Source organism: Chenopodium quinoa, unplaced genomic scaffold, assembly GCF_001683475.1.
Source record: "Chenopodium quinoa cultivar QQ74 unplaced genomic scaffold, ASM168347v1, whole genome shotgun sequence".
NCBI lineage: Eukaryota > Viridiplantae > Streptophyta > Magnoliopsida > Caryophyllales > Amaranthaceae > Chenopodium > Chenopodium quinoa.
Window position 1 is genome coordinate 45,991 of NW_018745687.1, and position 24,254 is coordinate 70,244.

The window sequence follows — 24,254 nt, forward strand, 5'->3', positions numbered from 1 at the left end:
TCATTAGGAACCATTAAAAGAAGATGACTCCTAAAGGTGGAATTATTAGATATTAATCAATAGGTGGGATTATTATCCGCGAACCGGCTAAAGGTGAGATTATTAGAATCAATTTTTCCTTGTTTAAAAGCAATCGTTCAAAGGTTTGTCTTATTCATAGCAATTTTTCTAAGAAATTTTATAAGTTTTTTTTTTTGATTAATAGGTTGCTTTAAAAGGTTTTTCTCACAAAATTTCTTAATATAAAATATAATTAGTGCGGGTATATTTAATTTTAAGTGGGAGAGAAAAAACAGTGTAAATGGGGTTGATAAGAGAGGAAACTAATAAAATAGTAATTGATTCTTACCAAATAAGGAAGTGTTGCATTTATTTTGAAATGAAAGTAAAAAAAAAGGTTGCAATTATTATTAAATGAAGAAAGTAATTTATATACTACTTCATTAATCCCTATTTTGTTAACATAATTTGATTGACACAAAATTTTAAGCATTTTTAGCTTTAGTATTATACTAGGTTAAATCCCGTGTAATGTAAGGTTGTCAAATATTTTTTGACAATATTACAAAGTATATAAAAGATATTCATAAATATTTCATTTGGTTACATATGGAATATGATTGTCAAATTGAAAAGCAAATACATAAGGTACAAATTATTTATTACTAAAAAATTTTGCAAAAGAAAAAAAAAATGAAAAAAAAAGAGAAAAATGCAAGAAATTTTTTCAGAAGGTAATGGCAAGTGTCATAGAAGGATTTGCTTTTAGTAAAGGTTAATAGATAGATTACTTCCTTCATTTCATAATATTTGCAACAATTTCCTTTTACGTTTGTTTTATAATTATTGCAACCTTTTTTTGCTAAGTACCTAATACGAGTATTATTTTCTTATTTCTCTTTCTCACTAATCTCACTTAAACATCATTTCATTATTTCTCTCTCCTTCCAACCTCACTTACAATAATTTTTTTTTTACATATTTCTTACTCTAACTAACAAATACTACCTCCTTATTTGTGAGACATAAAATATTCATTTGTTGCAGATAATACGAAACGGAGGTAGTACATACATTAACACTAACTATACTTTAAATTTTGTAAGACATAAAATATTCATTTGTTCCTCGTATCTACCCAATAATTTTCATAAAATTTTCAGATACTATTATTGTGATTATTACGAAAAAGAGCAGGTGTAAAAATTGGTAATGCAGTAATTTTTTATTGTAGAACAAGCTCTCAGAATAATGTGTGCAGAAATTAAAAGGCTCTCGGAATAATGTGTGGCCATAAGGTTTCGATCTCGAAACCAAAAATTTTAAGGCTTATGATTCTACAAAGCACGAATGAAATTAACTGGGCGAAGGCAGTTTGTATTTTTCCGTTAAAGCTCATATACATAGTTCCTCCAATTTTTTAATACTTACAACACTTTTCTAAAATGAAAATATCACAATATTTGTAACACAATGTAGTTGTTTTGTTTTTTTTTTTATTTTTTTATTTTTTTTTTATAAAAGGTGTACTATATGACCTACTCTTTAAAAAAAAAAAAAAAAAAAAAAAAAAAAAAAAAGGTTCATGACCTACTAAATTACATATCTAACAGTCTCTTACCCTTATTTTAGGTGTATTATATCATGTAAGACTCACTTTTCTTAAATGTTGTGAAAAAATTTGTATTACAAGTAATAAAAAGCAGAGGAAGTATATACTACCTACACTAGTAGAAAAAACGTACATTTGCGTCGCCATATTTGCGTCACTCATTAGAAAGAACGAAGCAAATGTTTAATTTTACCACCTGAAAAGTTATTTGCGTCGCATATTTATCAAGAAGCGACGCAAATAACTGTTGTATTGCAGATTTTATTATTTGCGTCGCTCTTATTTATTGAAGCGACGCATATAATAATCTTATTTGCGTCACTCATTTATTGACAAGTGACGCAAATGAGCCTTTTTCTACTAGTGCTAGCATGTTTTGAATCATGGGACGGGCCATGGCCTAGGCTAGCCACCCCTTAGATTCGATTAGATACTTATTAGGTACGTCGTATATTCTTATTATGTGCATGCTTATGCAGCTAAGCTAGTTGCATCACCCCTGAATCGCAGCTATTACTTAATGAAACGCAATAGTAGCTTTCTTCCTTGAAATTTCTTAATGTTCTTCCTGCAGTTTTTCACTTTCCCTTTTCTTATTAGTTTTTCCATCTATCCTTTTTTATGATTCCCTTTCATCTCTTTCATAATAATAATCTTGAACTTAACTTTCTCTCTCCTATTTCATCATAATAATAATTTTGATCTTAATTTTCTCTCTCCAATTTCATAAGTATTTTCTCTCTCCTCTTTCTTCTCTTCATTTGACACTTTCTTTCTCCTCTGTTCTTTGCATTGTTAATCATAATGAGATCATCAATGAAAGTTAGTTTTTGTGTTGTTTATAATTAGCTTATAGGGCATGTTTACATTGACTAAGCTAAGCTGAACTGAACACAATATTTTATGAGAGAAGAAAATTAGAAACTGAACTGAACTAAAATTAAGCTGAAGTGAAATAATTAGGTTAGATTTTGGTTGAATTTGTAATTGTTTCTGAATTTATAATTTGATTAATTATTTGATAAGTTTCAATTTAATCTTCATAAATTGGTTTATGATTTAATAATATTGATTTATTGGTATTCTGATTTTGATGTGAATATTAATTCAATTGTGCTCTCTCTCTCTCTCTCTCTCTCTCTCTCTCTCTCTCTCTCTCTCTCTCTCTCTCTCTCTCTCTCTCTCTCTCTCTCTCTCTCTCTCTCTCTCTCTCTCTCTCTCTCATGTTAAAAATCAATAACTATTTTCTCTACAATAAATCAATAATTATTTTTTCTATGATGAATCAAGATTAATTAGATTATATTCAATTTTTATCGATTGGATAATTACAATCGAACATGAGTGTAAATTTTGGAAAAAACAATCGAACTTGAGTATAAATTTTGTAAAAAAAAATTAACACGCAATAATATAAATATGAAAATCTAGTAAAAATGAACATTTATACACCAAAAACGAATATTTAATACATGAAAATGAACATATTTCAACAATATATTATATATTTATTTTTCGTTAATAATTATATGCAATGAATTTGAGCCTATATAATAATTATGTTCATTTTTAATTATCATAAATGTTCATTACTTTTTTGGAAAAATTGCTCCCATTAATCTGAACTTTGCCTCGTCCGCCCAAATTAATCCCAACTTTCGTTTTTATCTATCACTCCCAACTTTAGGGGGTATTAATTTCTATTGCACCCAACAGGTCATCTAACCTGATGCAGCAGGTTATCTAGACACGTGTCAACACGTGATGTGTCCAAAAAAAAATTATAAAAAAAACTACCAAACCCAGCCACCACCCCCCCATTCCCGGATAACACTCCATCACACCCCCACCTCGTCGGAAATTTGCGCCCACCCCCAAAAACCCCTTCCCCGCTGCTAGAAACTGCCGCCCAGCCATCCCTTCCCTTCTCTCACCCCCGAAAACCCCTCCCCAATAGCCAGCCACCCTCAAAAACCCCTCACCAGTAGCCCAGCCATCCTCGAAAACCCTTCCTCCCCCGAGAAAACCCCTCCCCAACAACCCAGCCACCCTCAAAAATCCCTCCCCAACAGCCCAGCCATGAAATCGGCCACAAATTCGGCCTCAATCGGCCAAAATCGGTGAAGTTCAGCCACGAAATCGGTGGCATTTAGCCACGAAATCGGCCACAAACGATCAAAATCAGCCGGGTTAGGGTATTCAGCCCCAACATCAGCCGTTTTCGGCCATCGATGGTGGTGCTGTGGTGTGCGTCGGTGGTGTTCGTGTGGTGGGGCAGCTGCTCAATAGTTTTAAGGTTTTTTTTTTAACATTTTTTTTTTATTTTTTTTATTTACTCTATTTTTCTCAACCAATTACAGGTTGATAATGTGTGCAAAAAAAAAATTCACAAATGTTTACCTGATTTACCGGTTGCAAGTCATTTGGGTGCAATAAAAATTAATACCCCCTAAAGTTAAGAGTGATAGATAATAAACGAAAGTCGGGATTAATTTGGGCAGACGGGTCAAAGTTCAGATTAATGGAAGCACATTTTCCTACTTTTTTTTTTTACATGTTCAATTTTTTATACTAAATGTTTATTTTTTAAAGTGTGTATATATTTTTATGAATGTTTATTTTATTAGGTTGAAAGTTGAAGTATAAATAGTCTTTTTTTTAAATATATATATATATATATATATATATATATATATATATATGAATATATGCATTTTAGAAAATGAACATACACATTCAAAATATGAACATAAGCATTGGTTCATTTTTTAAAAGCGTATGAACATAATAATTTCATAAGGTGAACATATACATAAGATATATTTTTTATGAAATGTTCATTTTATTAGGTTGAAAGTTGAAATATAAATAGTTTTTTTTTTTTAAAAATATGGATATATGCATGATGTATGCATTTTAGAAAATAAACATACGCATTCAAAATATGAACATATGCATTGACTCATTTTTTGAATGCGTATAAACACAATCATTTCATAAGGTGAACATATACATAAAATATATAAAAATATGAATTTCAGAAAGTTTACATAAGAATTCAAAATATGAACATAAGTATTTAAGAAAAGCGAACATATACATAAAAAAAATAATAATAAAAAAAAAAAAAAAAAAAAAAAAAAAAACAATTGAACATATGCATTTTAGAAAGTGAACATAAACATTTCAAAATATGAACATAAGCATAAACAAACAAAATGAGAACTTTTTATGAACATTAAGAATATAAATCATATAAACAACAAATACTAATATTATAAACATTTCAAAACATATAGTGAACATAAGGTATCCGTTTGATTTCACTAAATTTTTTAACAATTCCAATTAAATTTTTTAACAATAGAGTATCAAACAATATTCAAACAAAGCTATGTTGGGTGGCTTGGAACAAGCTTTATCGTTCAAAAAATAATGGGGGTTTGGGTTTTCGTAATATGCAGCTTTTTAACAAAGCTATGTTAGCTAAACAAGCTTGGAAGATACTTACCAATGAGAAATCTTTGATGACTCGGGTTCTCAAAGGTAAGTATTTTCCCTCCTCGGATTTTTTTGGTGCTAGAGCTGTTGCGGGAATGAGCTTCACTTGGAGGTCAATCTTGAGTGTAAAGAATGTAATTGAAAGAGGGGCCAGGAAGATTATTGGAGGGGGAAGTAGCATTAACATTTGGAAGGACCCATGGGTTCCAAATCTGCCTAGCTTTCGCATTTTCTCGCCAATTGCTGATGGGGATAATGCTCCAACTGTAGTGAAGGAGCTGTGGGAAAACAAATGTTGGAATCGGAACTTGCTGCTTGAACTTTTACTCAGAGAGAAGTGGATGATATTTGTTGCATACCTATTCCTTTGTTTGAAGATAGTGATGAATGGAGCTGGCATTTCTCAAAGGATGGGCAATACAAAGTTAAAAGCGCCTATAACTTGTTAATTGAAGATGAAGAATTGGGTAGGGCAACATCCTCTGTAGCGATTACTCCGTTCAAATGGAAAAAAATATAGAATGCTAAGCTACCTCCCAAGATCAAGTTGTTCGCGTGGAGGGCTATCAAAGAGGCTCTGCCTGTCAGATTGCGTCTGGTGGCTAGGGGAATGCAGGTAGACCATTTGTGTCCGATGTGTGGTGAGCTAGAGGAGTCTACCATACATATGCTGCTGCTTTGCCCTTCTGTGAGGTCTATTTGGGAACATTCTGTATTGAGGTTGGACACAATGAGAGACCAAGCTGACTCTTTGCGTGAATGGTGTGCAAAGGTCTATGGGAAGATTAATGAACCGAGGTGGTGGGATATTTTCTAGAGTTTGGCGTGGGGTGTGTGGCTGAAACGCAATGCTTGGGTTTTTGAGAAAAAACGAAAGCTAGAGAGTGATTTAATCCATAAGGCTGTTGGGCTAGTGGGAGAGTATGCAGCAGCTTTGGAGAGATGTAACCTTGCGTCTCCTGCTCTGCATTTGGGCTCTGTTTGGAAAGCTCCGCAAGTGGGTGTGCTGAAACTAAACACTGATGCCTCCTTCAAGGTTCAGCAGTGCCTCGGAGTGGGGGGTGTTCTAAGGGATGCTGTTGGAGATGTGCTCCTCGCATACTGTTCGTCTATCAAAGGTGGCTTTGATGTTGATATTGGGGAAGCTATTGCTATGTGGCAATGTCTTGTTATTGCTCTTGAGGCTGGGTTCAGAAACTTCGTGCTGGAAACCAACAACATTAAGTTGTTTCATCATATGAAAAAAGGTATTACACTTGGGCAGGGAGTGTTTTTCTTGCTCTTTCTCTTTTGTCAGACGGCTAGGAAATGGTGTAGCCCATGAACTTGCTTTGCTTAGTAGTAGTTTCAATGAGTTTCGTGTTTGGCTTGAAGAGTATCCCCCGGAATTATATGGGGCGATTTTTAATGATCTTGAAAACTTGTTGATTTAATAAAATTCTAAGCTTGATGTTTGTCAAAAACAATATTCAAACAAAATTAAGTGATATTGTTCAAAAAAAAAAAAAAAAAAAAAAAAAAAAACTGAACATATGCATTTTAGAAAGTGAACATAAATACTCCAAAATATGAACATAAGCATAAACAAACAAAATGAGAACTTTTTATGAACATTAAGAATATTAATCATATAAAAAACAAATACTAATATTATAAACATTTCAAAACATATAGTGAACATAAGGTATCCGTTTGATTTCACTAAATTTTTTAACAATTCCAATTAAATTTTTGAACAATAGAGTATCAAACAATATTCAAACAAAATTAAGTGATATTCATATAAATTCAAACACAATTAAGTGATATTTACATAAAATTACTTTTTTTTTTCTTTTTTTTTTGGGAGAATCGGTGTGATTTTTCATCGCATCTCGAATATCCATGGTTGTTTTTAAGGAGAGGGGGTGAATTTTGTTTGATTATTTGAGAGTTAAAATCAAAGAGAAGAGTAATAAATTTCAGAAATTTAAGTTTGAGAGTGACAATTTTTTTTTAAAAAAAAACACATATTTAAAAAAAATGTTGGAACTTGGAAGAGACTGTTTTGTATAAATGACAGTTGGGTGGGCTACATTTTAAAGATATGTTTAGTTTTTTTGGGTAAACTCGTTTTTGATTTGGGGCTTTTTTTAATGGGGCACTTCTAAAATTGGGTTTGTAGGCCAGTGTTGCGGCTAGAATAGTTGTACAAGAATGCAGCTTAAACCAATTGTTAAGTAGGTCTCAATATATAGTTTTCAAATATTGGCACGTAATTACTTTTGTCTCCTCCCTTTTTCTTGCCTAATTATTGACCCGTCTATTATTAGCCCATTATTAACCTGTGATCTGCTTTGACCTATTAAAAATTAAAAGACGAACTCCTTTTGACCCAACTCATAAACCCAACCAGGTCTAATCTATACGAATTCTACAATTATACATTAGCAAATTCTAAAGTAGCTACGACTCTACGAGGCTACTAGAAAGGGAATACCACCGTTTGAAACATTTTTTTTTTATGATTAAATAAATTTTTGCAATCCCTTAAAAGTTGAACTTTGGGATCTTTCATTTTAAGTTCAACTTTAATTATTTAAAAAATAAGTCAACCTTTATAGTCACTATTCAAATATTAAGTTATGACCTGTTATATGAGTTAATAACAAGTTAATATTCCATGTGTCAAAACATTATCTGCGAGATTTGTGTTAATTATTTTTTCTAAAAGTGTAATTAAATTAAATCCTAATTAACATCTAAAGAACACAATTAACTAATTTTGAAAACCAAAAAAAAAAAAAAAAATAGAAACAACCAACCTTCTAACTGACGAACCACCCCCTACCCAACTAGCCACCACCAGAATCCAACCCCTATCCGTACTGGCAAAACACCATCCAGCCCCCCACCCTTGCCCGCGAAACCCTCTTACTCTGAACCCCAATTGGCGATTCCACCCAGCCCATACCTGAACCCAAAAATACTATCTCGACTAGCAAATTACACATCCAACATTCACGAACCCCCACCCACTCCCAACACCCTGCCCTCGTCGGTGAAACCTCTACCCCCCAGCTCCACCTTAGTTGATCGGACCCTTAAAACCTCCACCCTAGTCGACACCCACTGCAAACCTAGGACTACCTAACTCGATACCTCAATTTCTAAAAAATTATTTATTAAATTTGTATTATAATTTAATATTAAGGTTATTAATTTTGTTATTAATTAAGTTAATTTTTATTTAAGTTAATTATGTACTCCGTATAAGTTAATTAATAACCTATTTGACGGGTCATAGGTAAAAATACCCATTTATGAAAAATAAATTTCAAAGTTAAGACTTATTTTTAAATTAATCAAAGTTGAACTTAATATTGGAAGACAACCTAAAGTTTGAATTATTGTTATTAATTTTTCCTTTAAAGTTTACTAATTTGACCATATTTCTTTGGTTGGTATGGTAATGGTATTGAACTAATGATTTAGGATGAATTTGTTCATGTAGGCCTTTCTACATTAGGTCATTAGTTATTGAACTTTTTTTTTTTCTTTGGAGACACATTACATAGCACATACAGTAGAATTTTAGGAAATTTTCAACAGAGTATTTTTTTTCTTGTATTCACTGACCATTTTTAATAAAGATCTGTACACAGATCAACAAAGAAGGCACATATTTGATATTTTCCTTCTCATCCATTTTCAAATTTACCATTACAACAAGCTGGGTTATCCCTAAAACCCTCTACATTCTTTTCAATATATTTATCCTCGAGGTGAAGCTTTACTTGCCGTAATGCTAGACCTTGTCAAGGAACTCAAAATACTAGGCGCCACCCTTCCCCATCTAAAGGAAAACTGAAGAACAGAGCTCATACTTGAGAGAAGCAAAAGCTATAGTTCTCAAAATATATTAAAGCATATGGTTGCTGGGGGCAATAGTTTCTTCAAAAAGGGCGGTCATTGATCTGAGGAAGCTTCATCTTGCATTCTACTCTGATTCACTTTCCATGGTCTCTAGTCCTTTCAATCCCCTTCGTTTTGGCTGCAAGATGTTCAGAGTTTAGCAAAACCCGCCAAATTTGTGTTTTAACCAAGATTAGCCAATTAAGAAAAGAGCGTTAAACGAAAAATTATTGGTATTTACTCAAACTGTGCTTAGTGCTAACATAGCCACAACTATGCCAACCTAGAGCTAACATTGAAGAGAAATTTTAGTTAAAAGTGTAATCTGTAAGAAACTGCTGCAAATTGGGTCTGTATAATTTAAAGGATATACTTGAGAACCTTAATGTAGGAAATGTATACGTTTAAAACTTTAAACAACCACAGCAACATATTTGATAATGATGTTGTGAAGTCTCATTTGGTTTCCCTATTAAAAAAATATCATCCAAAAAATGCCAAAACACATTATTAAAACATAAACACCATCATCTCTAAGCATATTTGCTTTTCATTAACACCCCTTTTTTTAGGAAGGGAAGATAAGTTGCCTAAGTTCTGAACTGGGTTCGCCCGTAGTAGACTAATAGGGATTAAACTTCTAACCTTAAAACAAAAAGTCCTATTCATATTTCTTACTACTAAGTCAACGCTTATGTGGTGAGATATAATCAGTGACGGTTGCATATAAATTTAAATAGTGAGAACAATTAATAATAACTTGTTAAACTTATATATATATATATATATAATATATATATATATATATATATATATATATATAAGATTCAATGAGAAGGATCTTAAAATGAGAAAAATGAGAAGGAATCTTGACCATACAAATCCATCTAACGATTCACATTTCATGCTCCAACAAAATGCACATTTAGACAAAAAATTATGCACATTAGTACAAAAGTTACGCATATTTAATTAAAAAATTATGCACATTCAGTTTTTTAGTTTTATTTTTCCTATGTGTTGTCTCTTTCTTTCTCTTCTATTAAATTTATTCAATGTCTAACTTTTGATTTAGATATAGAGTTAGAGAAAATAATTTGGATATTTGATTTGGTGAGTATGCTAATTACGACATTAGATTAGAAACCATATTTTACGGATAGAATTGACGTTGTCGGCGAATGTACTTTTCAATCACCAGAAATCGTTTTGAGTTTAGGCTTTAACGAAGAGAGAGGAGTTTCAATTATAGAGTGAGTTTCATCTCTTGGGATGGTAAACTTTTCGAAGAAGTCGAACACGTACTGTAAAATATTTTTGCAATGAAGTGAATGGAAATGATGGAAGAGAAGGTGGAATTTGGCGGTGGTAATGGTGGTGATAATGAGGAAATTTTTGATTGAGAGATGCAGATAAGGAGGAGAGTGAAAGAGCTTGAGGAGATGAGTGTCGGAGAAAGAATTTACTCCACGAGTTTGAATCAGATTTTTATTTTGCACATTTTATTATAAAAAATTGCACATTCAATAAAAAAAAAATGCATATAAAATTCTTCTCATCTTTCTCATTATAACAACCTTCTCATTATATATTTATATATATATTTTGAACAGGTGTTAAACTTATTACATGGGTCCAAAGAAAAATGGCATGTTATTTTCCATAATTAATATAATATAAAAAAAAATGAGGCAATTTATATGAAATATACAAATGCAATATGTATAAGAAAAATGAAATAATAAGGCCAAATTATTAAAAATGAATTGAGAAAAAAATTATTGTTGATTAATTGTGTTGAAAATATTCAAAAGTAGTATACATAATATTGCATTATTTTTTCCAAAAATAACTATACAATGTACTTTTAAAAAATATTCAAGTAAAATAACAAAAAAAAAGAAAAAAAACGATGACATCATATATTGTGTTGGCGCTAAATTTTTTAATGATAATTTAACATGTGTCACAAATGATGTAAGCATGTTCTATTTTATTATTTGTTATTAAATAGATAGCCAAGATAGGGAGGAAAATTTAGAGGCTTACTCTTTAATTGGCACGTAATAGATAGAGTTCATTTTTAAAAACTTCTACTCGTATTTTAAAATCAAAATTGCCATACATCAAAATATGTTTCAACAAATCTCGAACAACCCTTAATAAAATAAACTTCATCTAAAATTAGTCACAATGGAATTAAAAATAACACTTAAATTATTTTTACTAAAATGAAATTATTTTTGTTGAATTTAAATTATTTTTACTGAATTAAAATTAATTTACTAAACTGAAATTATTTTTGTTGAAATGAAATTAATTTAACCGAAATGAAATTACATTTACTTATTATTTTTTTATTTATAATTCTTCTTTATAGTTACTAAATTATACTTAACTAAACTTAATTTTACTGAATTGAAACTGAAATTATTGTTATTGAATTGAACTTATTTTTATTGAACTGAAATTATAGGGTCTAATCATATTTATTTAATTTCAGTTCACTTCAGTTCAGCTCCAATGAGTTCAGTTCATTTCAGCTTCAATCAGTTCAGTTCAGTTCAGCTCCTAATTTCCCTCTCTCATAAAATATTCATTTCAGCTTAGTTCAGTTCAGTTCAGTTCAACTCAGCTCCAATCAATTCAATTCAGTTCAACTCCAATCAGTTCAGTTCAGTTTAGCTCAGTTCAGTAAATGTAAACAGGCCATAAATTGAACTTATTTTTACTAAACTGAAAATATTTTTACTTAATATTACTACTACCTCTTGTTCAAATTACTCGCAACTTTGGGGTATTATTTGTGAGATATAAAATATTCTAAAGTTGCGAGTGATTTGGACCGAAAGTAGTACGTATTATTTAAGGTGAAATAAACGGGCCTAAATCCGAAGGGAGAAAGAAGTACAAGTACTTTGTATCACTCTATATTATGCATCCACTCCATCTGACTATCTGACCAAAGATAGTTCGGCCATCCAACCAAATATATCTATAATCTATACAAGTACTCCGTATTATCTTAAAATCCAACAACCCAAAGCTCTCTTAATTAGTTGATATTCAAAGAAAGCAATAAAGACCTGGTCACTACCCACAATTCACGGGTGTATTAAACAAACAAGCAGCCGCACAACAAAAAAGAAAAGAAAAGAAAAAAAAAAACAATCTTTACCTTCTTGGCACTCTTTCTTTCTCTAACTTCATATCTTGCCCTCGTCAAATCAGAGAGCCAAAGACCTGGAAAACAATACTAGAACCACAAGATAAAAATGAGCAATTAAATTGAAAGCTTATCCTAAAATTAATAATATTCAAAATTAATTAATTCCAATTACAAGAAACAAATTGAATTACCTGAAGGGCTCTATCAACAGCCTTAGCCCTCTTTTTGGGTCTATGAGGTAATTTAGTACCCTTCAATGCATAAAAATCATCTTCCTTTTCCTTTCTTGAAAGTGATAGGTAAATCCTTGGCCATTCAACCACTTCATTACCTCCTTTTTCGGTGTCCGCCACCGGAGACCGTGCCATCGAGGCGGCACCCCCACCACCGTGCTCATGGTCTACATGAGCTAATTCAACATGATGATTTCCATTGCTTGTATGGGGCGCTAAAGAATCATCTGATTTCACTTTCCTAATTGCCCCAGAAGATGATACCTTCTTATCATTCTTCTCGGTACAAGATGGGGATCGCTTCCCCACAGTAGATCTAGAAATCGGACGGCTACTACCACCGCCATTCCTCGACGGCAACGCGCTATGTGTACCCATTTGATCAACCAAGTTCCTATGCATCACACCAACAACAGCAACAACAACAACAATTTAACAGCAGAATTTGTTTAAGACTGTTGGCCGCAACAATTTATAAATTACAGGTTACAGGAGAAGTTATATACTTATATTATATATATATATCCTACTAAGAAAGAAAAAAGAACATAAAACAGTGATTAGGATTAGTGTGTCTTTTTTATTTTTATCCACATGTAGAGGGTTAAAAAGGGTATAAACAAAGTAAATAACTAAAGATACTACAATGAATACATCACACCCTAACCTTCTCCCTCAATTGCTGACAACGGAGAGTATTTTTTATTTATATACCCAATAAGCCCACTACCCCATCATAATAATAATAGAATAGATTATAACAAAACTCTTTTTTTTAAGAGGGTATAATAGTCAGTAAATCACCAATCTCCTCTAACAAAAAAAATAAAAAATTATTAGATCCAGCAATAATAGAGTGTACAAGATGAATCAATAAACCAAAAACCCATTAAATATTTTTCTAAGAAACTGATAATTATATTTTGAAAATTACCCTTATTATCAAATCAATTCAAAACCAAGTTCTGATTATGAAAAATGAATGAAAGAAATCAAACAATAAATACCTATTTTTGGTATCTTTGTTATAGAGTAATCCTTGGTGTCGAACTCTGGTAGAACCACCAATTCTACTACCATTACTAGTAGAAGTGGACGGCAAAGACGGCAGAGTTGGAATTGAATTTGGATGTGGAGGTGGCATTACATGATTATTATTACTTGTATGATGTTTGTCCAATACAACACTAACCATGGACCGACTTTCTGTCCTTGAACACCTCGATCTTTTATTCTGACCCCATTGTAGCAGCATATCACCACTACTTCCGCCTCCGCCGAGGCAGGCGTTACTTCGACTTGGGCTGCTTTCATGGCTCGGATTGACCACTGAAGAACTCGATGCGGCATAGTGGTGATGGTGGTTGGTGTGGTGGTGATTGTTTTCATTTTGTTGATTTGTTTTTGGAGGAGATTTGTGTATTACTCCATTTCCTTCCAAACTGTTACTAGTTGATGTTGTAGTCGTCGTCACAGTAACAATATTTGCTATTCTTCCGTTTTCGCCGCCGCCGTTTTGATGATCTTCTTTACTTGATTTGAAGTTATTTGTATTTGATTTTCTAATGCTACTTGAACCCAAATTATCTGGGCTCATTGTCTGATACCTGTAAAAAAAATATATGTATTCATTATATTGAGTTGTTGGGCGAGATAATCTTGTAAGATCCGGTGAAACTATAAGATCCAATTGTAAAATTGCAACATAGAATGAAATTATACAGTAGTTACAACTTTTTTTTTTTTTTTTTTGAATTTTTTTCACCTTATACTTATAATTTAATTTGTTCTGAAATCTTAAAATCGATCTCAAATTTGCCAATTCAGTTACAAAACATACAATTAGAAACATACTGCTAAATAATAATATGACAAATTTCTTGTCATAAAAAAAAAATGACAAATTTAGGGGGGAAAAAAATCCATTAAAAAGTTGAAAAGTTTTAGCAATTTGGTAGTTGTAATTTCCGCAAATTTGAGAAACAAACGAGCTTCAACTAAACCAACTAATAAGGAAAAAAAATGAAATTATAATAAGACGAAAAAACCATGAAAATAAATACTACTCAAATATTTTGTTACACCATGAATAATTTCTTGTTTTGAACACCAACAATTTGACAGATCTCTTAAACTACCAAAGTGAATGAAAACTAAAATGAGAGAAAAATTTGAAAGTAAACAGAAAAACTGTAAGCATTACATTATAAATTAAACGAAGCCGAAATCGACATTAGATCTTCAACATGTGAACAATTTGACAAGAGTATGAATCGTGTATCGAGACAAGGAATTCATTCATAGTATCAAAGATCTTCTTCCCCTTGAATATTTCTACAAAAATAATTCAAAATTTGAGGACGAAAATAGTAGCAAAGTCGTGAATCTCAGTTCAAGGGGTTAAATTGTGGGAGTTTCAGAGGGAGGAGAGAGAAAGTAAGGTAAGTGAAGAGAAATAGAGAGAAGAAGAAAGAGAAGCTTGAGTTTCAGAAATGGCGACGATTTAAGTATGATGATGCAGAGGGGGGGTATAGTGTTGTCAACTACGAAGCATTATAAAGTTGTGGTAGTTGGTCATTTATGCCCTTTCTACTTGTTTCAATTTTCATAGGGTCAAGTATTGATTAGTGTTAACGTCAGCCCGTTTTTAAAAAACTCATTTTATTCATTGCAATATTCCTATTTTTGGGTCCAACTCTTGGTTGGATTAGAAGATGGTTCGTCTCGTATTTGGGCTTTCAGTTATGGTTGCTATTAAACTTAGCACGGTCAATTTGAAATTTTTTGGCTACAACCCCCTTCAGCCACTGTTCCCTACTCTCTAGGGGTGTTCAAAAATACCCGACCCGATTGATCCGTCTTGATGACCCGCTGTCCCGACTAATTTTACCGGATATTTTTTTATTTTTTCCTGAAATTAGCGGGCCGGGTACCTAACTCGGGATAATTACCAAGTCTTCGGGTCGGGTCATGGGCCGACCTGTGAGAGTGGCGAGTACATGTTGACCCGTGAGTTTTTTTTTTTTTTTTTTTTTTATGCTGAATCATTAAGAGTCAGGGTTTTAATTCCAACCTCCATATTCTCTCTCCTAGTCTCCCTAGCCGTCATTCCCTTTATCTTCTCTTTCTCCTTTTTTTTCCTCTTTCTCCTTGTTCTTCTGATCTTCAATTCACCCCTCTGTAGAAAGAGAGCAGGATTTGGTGCCGCGAACTGTAGAAAGGAGGGGGTATTTATAGGGAAAATGAGCAGAGGGAACAAACGAAACCCTAAAAAGATTAAAAACCCTAAAAAAGGTTGTCGTGACACGGAAAAGAACACCGCGACATGGAAAAGAATACCGTGACACGGGGAAACTGGAGTGACGCGGGAAAAACTGGAGTGACGCAGGAAATATTTGACCTACGGGAGTGAAGGGTTTACGCGGAAAAGACACGAGGAGATTCCGTGACACGGCACATGTACCGTGACAAGGAAGTGTCCACCATGGCACGGTACAGTACACCGTGTCACGGTAAAAAAAATGTGCGCGGAAATTACACGGAACAGCCCCGTGTCATGGAATGGGCACCGTGACACGGGAAATTACACTATGACACGGTGCCAAATCCCGTGGTGCGGAAATATTCCCGTGACACGGTGGATTAAACGTGTGAGAAAAGGCAGAATTACACAAAAAGGCACCGTTTCACGGCAATATGCCACGTGACACGTCAGCATTTGCCGCGTCGCGGCATTTAGCTGCTGCGCGATAATTCCAGTTTTTACAAGTATCATAACTTTTGATCCGTAACTTGGAATAAGGCATATAATATATTATTGAAAATCTTATCAAGTCTAATTTTCAACCCAATTAGAATCAGGTCAATATAATTTGTATATTTTAAGATATGGCCGTTTTAGTAGAAAGGTGTCAGTTTTGGGCCGAGTTTAGTGTTTTGCTCATATCTTCTTCCTTTTAAATCGGAATTGGGATTATGATATATGGTTGAAAATCTTATTTCAATTACTATCCAACAAAATAATAATTTGATCAAAATTATAATACCAAAAAAATTAGTTTCTCTCGGTTTTGCGATGTTGACACGAAAAGAGGAAAATAAGTTATGGTTTAGGGAAATGAGCTAGGAAATGGGTTGGTTTATGAAATGTATTGGATTGAACATGGATTTAATCACTCCAAAGATTAAATAATCATCCCGACCAATAATGGCGATGAAAGGTTGTTCATCATCGGGTTTGATTTTGGGGAGACATTTTTAGGTGTCTACAATTGTGTACCTAAGATTCCGGATGAGTATATTGTTAAGCGTTGGACAAAGGCTGCCATGTGTACTCATACCAATGATGAACCTTCTATGAAAAAAAATATTGTATCTTTTAGTGTTTGGAGGTCACAAACACTAAGGAAGTTTGTGAAGTTGATAACTAGCTGCCAAAATTCTTTGACTGCAAGAGCAGAAGTTGACTGTTATTTCAACATTTTAAAAGATAAAGTTGAGAGTATTAGGGGTACAATTAACTTCAATGAGGCTGCTGAAGGAGTAGAAATCGTTGACCATGAAGTAAATAGTCCTCCCAAAAAGAAGCTTGCTGGTGAAAGAAATGTTCGCCCTAAGAGTACTTGAAAAGGCATGTAACAAAGCTAGGGGTAATGAAGAGAAAGTCTTTATATACACCCTACATGAGGGCTAAAGGTCAAGTAGGAGTTCAGGTAATGTGGAACATATTATGTTTTATATAAGATCATTTAGTTTTATACTTATGATCAAATTTTATTTTTTAGGAAGTGGATGAGAATGGACTCTCAGTTACTTATGCTAGTTGTATGTGTGATCCTAATGAGCTGATAATTTTGAAAAACCCACCTTCTAAGTTAATATTATAAATTTGTTTTTTATATAACATATATTCATTTATGTTTCTTTAAATGATCAAGTTTGTTTTATGATTTATTTATTTTTGTATTTTTCTTTAGTTTGCTAGGAAGGAAGCTCCTGTAGTAGAAATTCATTTGGAATATGATGAAAGTGTTTTTAAAGGTTTTGAGCAAGTAATTCTAATTATTATTTTAAAATTATCCTTATTTTGTAAATATGTTTAATATTGTTGCTAAATTGTATAAATATTTTTATAGGATCCTGGTGTAAGTTCTTTTGGATGCAATACATCTTTTGATAAAGATATTTCTGCCCTTGCTAAGGTTGTATGTATAAGTATATAAATATATTCTCATATCACGTTTATTTTTTATTTTTTATAATTGTACATTTAATCTTTTGGTAATGTTCATTTATGTTAATCATTGGAAATATTTTGTAAATAGGAGAAGGATTTAAATGTTGCTAGAAATGATCAAGGTGTTTCTACTGTTCAAGATCATTCAAGTGTTTCAAATAATGTACTATTCAAGATTCAATTCGTTCAAGAAATGTTTAAGATCAAGTTTCAAGAAATGTTCAAGCTCGTTCAAGGGTTGCAAGAATTGTTCAATTTTGTCAACCACCTATAAGAAGTGTTGAAGTTTCTGCAACTGTCACATCTTCTTCAAATTCTCAGGCTCTTTCAAATGCTCCTTCAAGAGATGTTCAAGGCATTTGTCATGGTGGCAAACAAGTTTCTTATAAGTATGATAGGTTTTTAGCTTTATTTGATACTATTGTAGCTAAGAGGTTGGCAAAAAAAAAAAAAACAATTAAGAAATTGTTATCTTGAATTAATATACTCTTGGTTGAGGTTAATAGTTTTTATTTTTTATAATTGATGTTAATGAACATATTATATTTTGTTAATGATCATTTTTTCTTATGGTAATTAACATTTCACTAAAAGCCTTTTAAAAGTAAAAAATGTTTAATGAACATTTATAAAATGCAATTAAACATAACTACATACATATAATATTCTGGTAATGAATATATTATCAATACTACATTTTTGACCTATTGCAACCCCCTAATCCGTTGCATTAGGCGTCAAAATCTGTGGCATTAGGCCTATTGCAATGGCCATGTGCTGTGACATTTGCTGGCGTTGCAGTAGGTCTAATGCAACGACATATGACATCTAATGCCACAGTATCAATGATCCGTTACGTTAGATCAATACCTAATCCAACGACAATATTATTGCCGTGGCATTAGCTATAATACCTAATGCCACGGTTTCCTATACCTAATGCCACGGTGCATACCCTAATGCCACGGTTCCCTAAACCTAATTTCACACAGTGCATATACCTAATGTCAAAGGTAATAATAATAGTTATAATACAATTAAAATCAGAATTTTCAATAATAAAAAAAGAATTTTATTAATATGCACTTTGTAAGAAAAAAAAAACAATTCAAAGTTAAAACTAATCATTTTTGTTAATATGCACTGAGTAAAAAAAAAGAAATTTATTAATATACACTAAGTAAATATAAGTTTGTGAAAATTCTATAGTGGTCGTTTGAAATATGACTATCATAATATTTTAATGATTATATAGTTCATAATTAACATACATTTTTCCAAGTAATTAATTATATTACTATATTTTTGCTATAAAAATTATTATCAACATTTTTTTTAATTTATCAAACTTTAGTTTTATTTATGTAATTTTTATTCTTATTTTATAGTTTCTTGAAAAATATTTATTTTATATTGGATTAAAATTTTCAAAAATTATATTTACATTGTAGAAATTAGAATACTAATTGTGTAAGAAATTAGAATACTAATTTTCAAAAATTTTAAAAAATTATATTATAAAAAGTAGTTGGCACATGAAACATTGTAGAAATTAGAATACTAATTATAGAAATGGCTAAACCGTAAAGATATTATAAAAATTTTACATTGTAGAAATTAGAATACTAATTGTGTAAGAAATTAGAATACTAATTGTGTAAGAAATTAGAATACCAATTTTCAAAAATTTTCAAAAATTATATTATAAAAAGTAGTTGGCACATGAAACATTGTAGAAATTAGAATACTAATTATAGAAATGGCTAAACCGTAAAGATATTATAAAAAACAATTTTATAATATCTTTACGGTTTAGCCATTTCTCCTTTTTTGTAATATTTTCAATGTTTCATGTGCCAACTACTTACTCATGCATCTTTAACATGGAACTCCATTTAGGTGACATTTCACTAATCAAATTGAGTTCAAATGCATAAAATGTCATATGCAATTATTTTTCTCATTAGTCCAAATGCGTAAAACTTCAAATGCAGCTCTAGTTGACTTATGCTCTACTTAACTACTAATACTAATTAATATTCTGACAACAAAGGACGCATTTTGAAAGTGAATATTGACTAAAGTCATTAGACCCAATTGCATAATGTGAGAGGTCTGTAAAATAAACATTCAACCAAGCATAATAAACAATAGCCTAAGATATCATTATTTTAATTAAATGTTTTTAGCTAAATCAACAAGCCAACCACCTAAAAACATTGTGACTTGCTGGTTTAATACAAGTGTAAATCTAAGGTTGATTTGTATATTACGAAGACAACAAGCTAAAAGAAATTGTGACCATGGCATAGAAACTTAAATGATGCCTAAAGGTCGAATTTAAGAGATCAACAAATTTAAACAAAGAGGAAAGATTGAAAGACACTCAATGCAGCGATTCAAGATATCCTTTTGTGACATACAAATTTAAGAAAAAATCTCATAGCAATATATGCTCCAATTCTTGAACTTTCAAGTTGCAGCAAACACTACAATCATCAACAACATACAACATATAGCAATAACAACACTGAATAACCATAACCAACCACCGAAAATATACAGAGCAGCAACCAGGAACGGTATAATATGAGCTTAGCAACAACCACTATTGAATCAAGGCAGTAGCAACAAAAAAAACTAAGAAGCAACAACCACTATTGAATCAAGGCAGTAGCAACAACAAAAAATACCAAGAGAAAAAACAACCCACAAAACACACTCATAAAACTTCAACCCAAATAAAAATTGAAGCAAATAATTTCAAAAATCTAAAAAGGATATTTAACAATAACACCTATTTTTAATACCAATTAGGCAACTATCAGTAACCAGAATAGCAAAAAATAAAAACACTTAATTTGGTCTATTACCATAACAACAATCAACCAATGTAACCAATCGTGAACATTAATCATTTGATAATATTTAACTATTAAAATCAATATATTTTGAATTAAAAGAAACGAATAAACTAGACTTTAATAGTAAATATCAAGTTTATAAACATACCTGTCCAGACATAGATCTTGGAGATTGAAGCTGAGTCACAAATCGAATTGGAGTAGAATCTTTCTAAGTAGGAGCAGCAACAATTTGACTAATCTTTAGCCTTTTCGAAATCCTGTGGAAACATTATCGCGGTTCACTGAGAAAAATCCCCAAACCCCTAAAATTTGATTTCATTAAATCATTTTAGTCTTAAATGGAAAATTAAGAAACACAAAATCAAATTACGCACCGTAAAAAAAATTGAGTTCATGAAACTTGGAATTAATCAAATTGAAAGGCAAAGAAAGCCTCAAGCAATAACGGTAATGATATAGAGAAGAGAAGAAACAAGAAAAAAATTGAGGATTTACCTTAGGCAAGCAATGATCCAACAAAAATCCATCTTCCAAGAGAAAACTAATTAGAAGAGCTGAGGGAAGAATGATTTAAGAAACTAGGTCGTAAAAGAGGCGGGATGAAGAAAATATCTAGATTGGAGGAGATAGAGGAAGGGGGAGGAGGAGGAGGAAAGATCTAGGGTTTAGGTAAAAATCCAAAAGAGCAGCGCGAAAAAAGAAATGTCCAACAAAATTAAAGCGCTACATGGGCCAGGCTTGCAGTCATAGGCTGTCGCATTAGACTACCCTAGTACAACGGTCTTTCATATGTCGTAGTATTAGGGAGAAGCAATTACGCTGGGACATGCTACTATTGTCATCTATTACAACGACATTGAATGAAGTCGTGGCATTAGCTCTATTCCTGGCGCTGCATTTGATAAAAAATGTAGTATATGCTGCTTTAATGAACATATGAAAATATATATTTCATAAACAAAGTCATTTGAATATTAAGAAATATGAACTTAATATGTCTTTTACACACTATAAAAAAATATTACTGTATATGTAAATGATCATTTAACAATTCACAAATAGACAAATATATGAAATGACACTTTTATAGTTAACTACTCTTCCATAAATATTCTTGCTCCTCTTCTTTTGTTTCTAGCTTCTGTGTTATCTTGAAAGAGCATCAATTGAGCATCAATTCTTAGCTTCTTGATTTGGTTTATCTGTTATTCAAACATATTATAATGTTAATATGTTTATTCATTGTTATGAAAATGAACATTCTTTGCCTTTAAGTCTCAAAGTCACTTACATTATTTCCCTTCAAGTCACAAATACTCTGCTCTTTAGGATCAGCTGTAAATGTTTCCATATGCTTCATTATATAAACCCCACAGTTGGTGTGATCTTTATTACTTCTCCACTTCATCTTTTCTTAGACTACTTTATAGTTCTCAATCCGATTTGCATCCTCATATCCCAATGATATCATATACTCTGCCATTGCTTTTAACTGAAATATACATACAAAATTATTATCATACCGTTTTCAATTTATACAATTTGAGTAAAATTTGAGTTACCATTTTTTGTGGATGGTCAACATATTTCTCAGATATAGGCACATGTTATTGAAGCTTTCTATTATCAATTATGTGAATCTTCTCACTGATATGATTTATGCATAACAGATAGAAGTGTTGAGATGATGAAACTGGGAAAAAAACCTGCAAAATTAAGATATATTTTTGAACATTTTATAATATACAAATGAACATATTCTAATTGAATATTAAAAAAATATTTTTTTATACCTGATTATAGCCCAATATGCTGTCAATCTTATAAATCTTCAATTCATTGTCAATTCTCTCTTTGAATTTTTTGATTCTTTCCACCATACTTGTTTTATAGTCTCAAACAGTGTAAGAACACATAGTTTGCTGCATTTAATATGTAATTTTTAGTCAATATTACTATAAATATTAATAAATAATCATTGAATTATATATATATATATATATATATATATATATATTCAAAAAATATATATATACTTACATGAGGCATTGTAGAGAAATAAATTTTGTTTTTATACTTTTTGTGATTCAACAATGTTGCCCAAGAATCTATCACACAATTCATTATTTGTAAATCATCACCAAGTGTTTGCATCTCTTTTCTAGTTATGAGATTTATCCTATCATAATAGAGTAATGCAATGTTTTTTTTTAAATTTTTTTTTAATTAATAATGATCATAATATATTGTATTAGTGATTAAATTTAGACAAAAATATATGTGTACCTTTCATCTTTTCCACTCAGAGCAAAGTCGCACACAATTTTGTTCATTTCCTTCTCATCCTTGAACAAATCATTATATTTCACCATGTATGGAGAACGAAAGGCAAGAGGAACATTAGGAGTTTTGCGCGAGGCCTCTCAATTTCTTTTCCTTTTCCTTCTTTACCTTTGTCTTTCCTGTTTAAATTAAATATGAAACAAATTGTTAATGTACATTATAAATAACCATCATTTTAAAACATTCAAAATACTTAAAAACCTAAATTACATAATTATAATACAATAATTAACCATAACGGTAATTGTTCTTAGCAAAATAAATTACCATAACCCTAGTTGTTCTTAGCAAGATAAACAACCAGCCTTAATAATTACATATTTAATTGTTTTGAAAATACATAGCCACTGAATACATTTTAAAAGTTTGGTGAGGTTTTTCATATTACCCATGTCCTCCTTGTTTTTCTTTTTCAAGAACTTCTTCCAGAGATGGGCATTGTGGTGGTGAGGATAAATGCTTTGAAACATCATCGTCATTTTTTCCTCCTATGGACAACTCCAAATCAATATTAGCATTTGGTGTTGGAAAAAAGCTATTATGTGGATCACCTAAAGAAGTTGCTGCCTCTACAAAAAAATATCAAAAAAAAATTATTACAAATGAACAATTTTCATGTAAATGAACAAATTTACTGCAAATGAACAAATTTTACCATTTCCAGTAGATTGATGAACTTAAGCTTCTATAGAAGGCATGGCTTCTTTTGTTAAGGTTGTTGCAGCTTTTCAAGTACGTCTATCTTGTTCTCTTTTCAATCTCTTTATTGTTATTGACTCGAATTAAATAAAATGTATTCATACAAACAGGCAATATCAAAAGACATACATACTCAACACTTTAAGAATCTTGATGAGCTTTGGCTTACAAGATGTATTGAATGAAAAGAGGCCCATCTTAGGCCCACAAAGAAAGGATATGATGATTTCACCAAAATAGGAGGCAACTTGAAACTCCACAAATATAATCCCATGTTCTTAACCTTAGAGAAGATCCATCTTTTTGGCAGCCCTTTTGAGCCTTGTCAATTGAGCCTTAGTTATCAACCAACATTATTCCATACCTTGGGATGAGAATGGTGCAAAGAGATACAAATAGGAAATTGGGGGAATGAAACATAAGAGGGGGACATAAAGTTAGTCTAAACCCAAAAGCCTAATACAAAAGAAAAAAAAGAAATCGTTCTAAACCCAAATCAAAACTTGTCGAAAAAAAGAGAACAGAAGGGAAAAGACAGAGAGGACAAGGAAAAGGCACCTAATGTAGGAGTTGTCACACAAATAAGAAAGGCTTTAATTTGATCAGCACCAAAAGTAAAGGATTTTAGGAGTATTCTTGAGCTTGTCCATTCTTCATAACCCCAAGCCTAGCCACATTACAGCCTTGGAAAGACCCTCCT

General features: G+C 31.7%; 1 protein-coding gene across 3 annotated transcripts; it reads right to left on the reverse strand.

Moving 5' to 3' along the window:
- Positions 1 to 8,775: 8,775 nt before the first annotated feature.
- LOC110718335 (probable serine/threonine-protein kinase DDB_G0282963) lies at positions 8,776 to 21,220 on the reverse strand. 3 transcript variants are annotated; one of them, XM_021897167.1, is made up of 6 exons: positions 21,008 to 21,220; positions 20,658 to 20,769; positions 13,417 to 14,016; positions 12,368 to 12,803; positions 12,186 to 12,263; positions 8,776 to 9,146 (listed from the first exon to the last, which is right to left on the reverse strand). In XM_021897167.1, exons 3-6 carry the CDS (start codon positions 14,004 to 14,006, stop codon positions 9,093 to 9,095), a joined length of 1,158 nt encoding a protein of 385 aa, XP_021752859.1. In that variant the 5' UTR covers positions 14,007 to 14,016; positions 20,658 to 20,769; positions 21,008 to 21,220; the 3' UTR covers positions 8,776 to 9,092. The 3 variants fall into 3 exon arrangements, with proteins under 3 accessions (XP_021752859.1, XP_021752858.1, XP_021752857.1); XM_021897166.1 differs by having other exon boundaries at positions 20,658 to 20,814; XM_021897165.1 differs by lacking the exons at positions 20,658 to 20,769; positions 21,008 to 21,220 and adding an exon at positions 14,613 to 15,934.
- Between the last annotated feature and the right edge of the window lie 3,034 nt (positions 21,221 to 24,254).

Coding starts and splice junctions, on each gene's coding strand:
- LOC110718335 (XM_021897165.1), bottom strand. Junction 12,804..13,416: donor AACAAAGATACCAAAAATAG/GTATTTATTGTT, acceptor TGTGATGCATAG/GAACTTGGTTGATCAAATGG. Junction 12,264..12,367: donor CTGTTGATAGAGCCCTTCAG/GTAATTCAATTT, acceptor TTGTGGTTCTAG/TATTGTTTTCCAGGTCTTTG.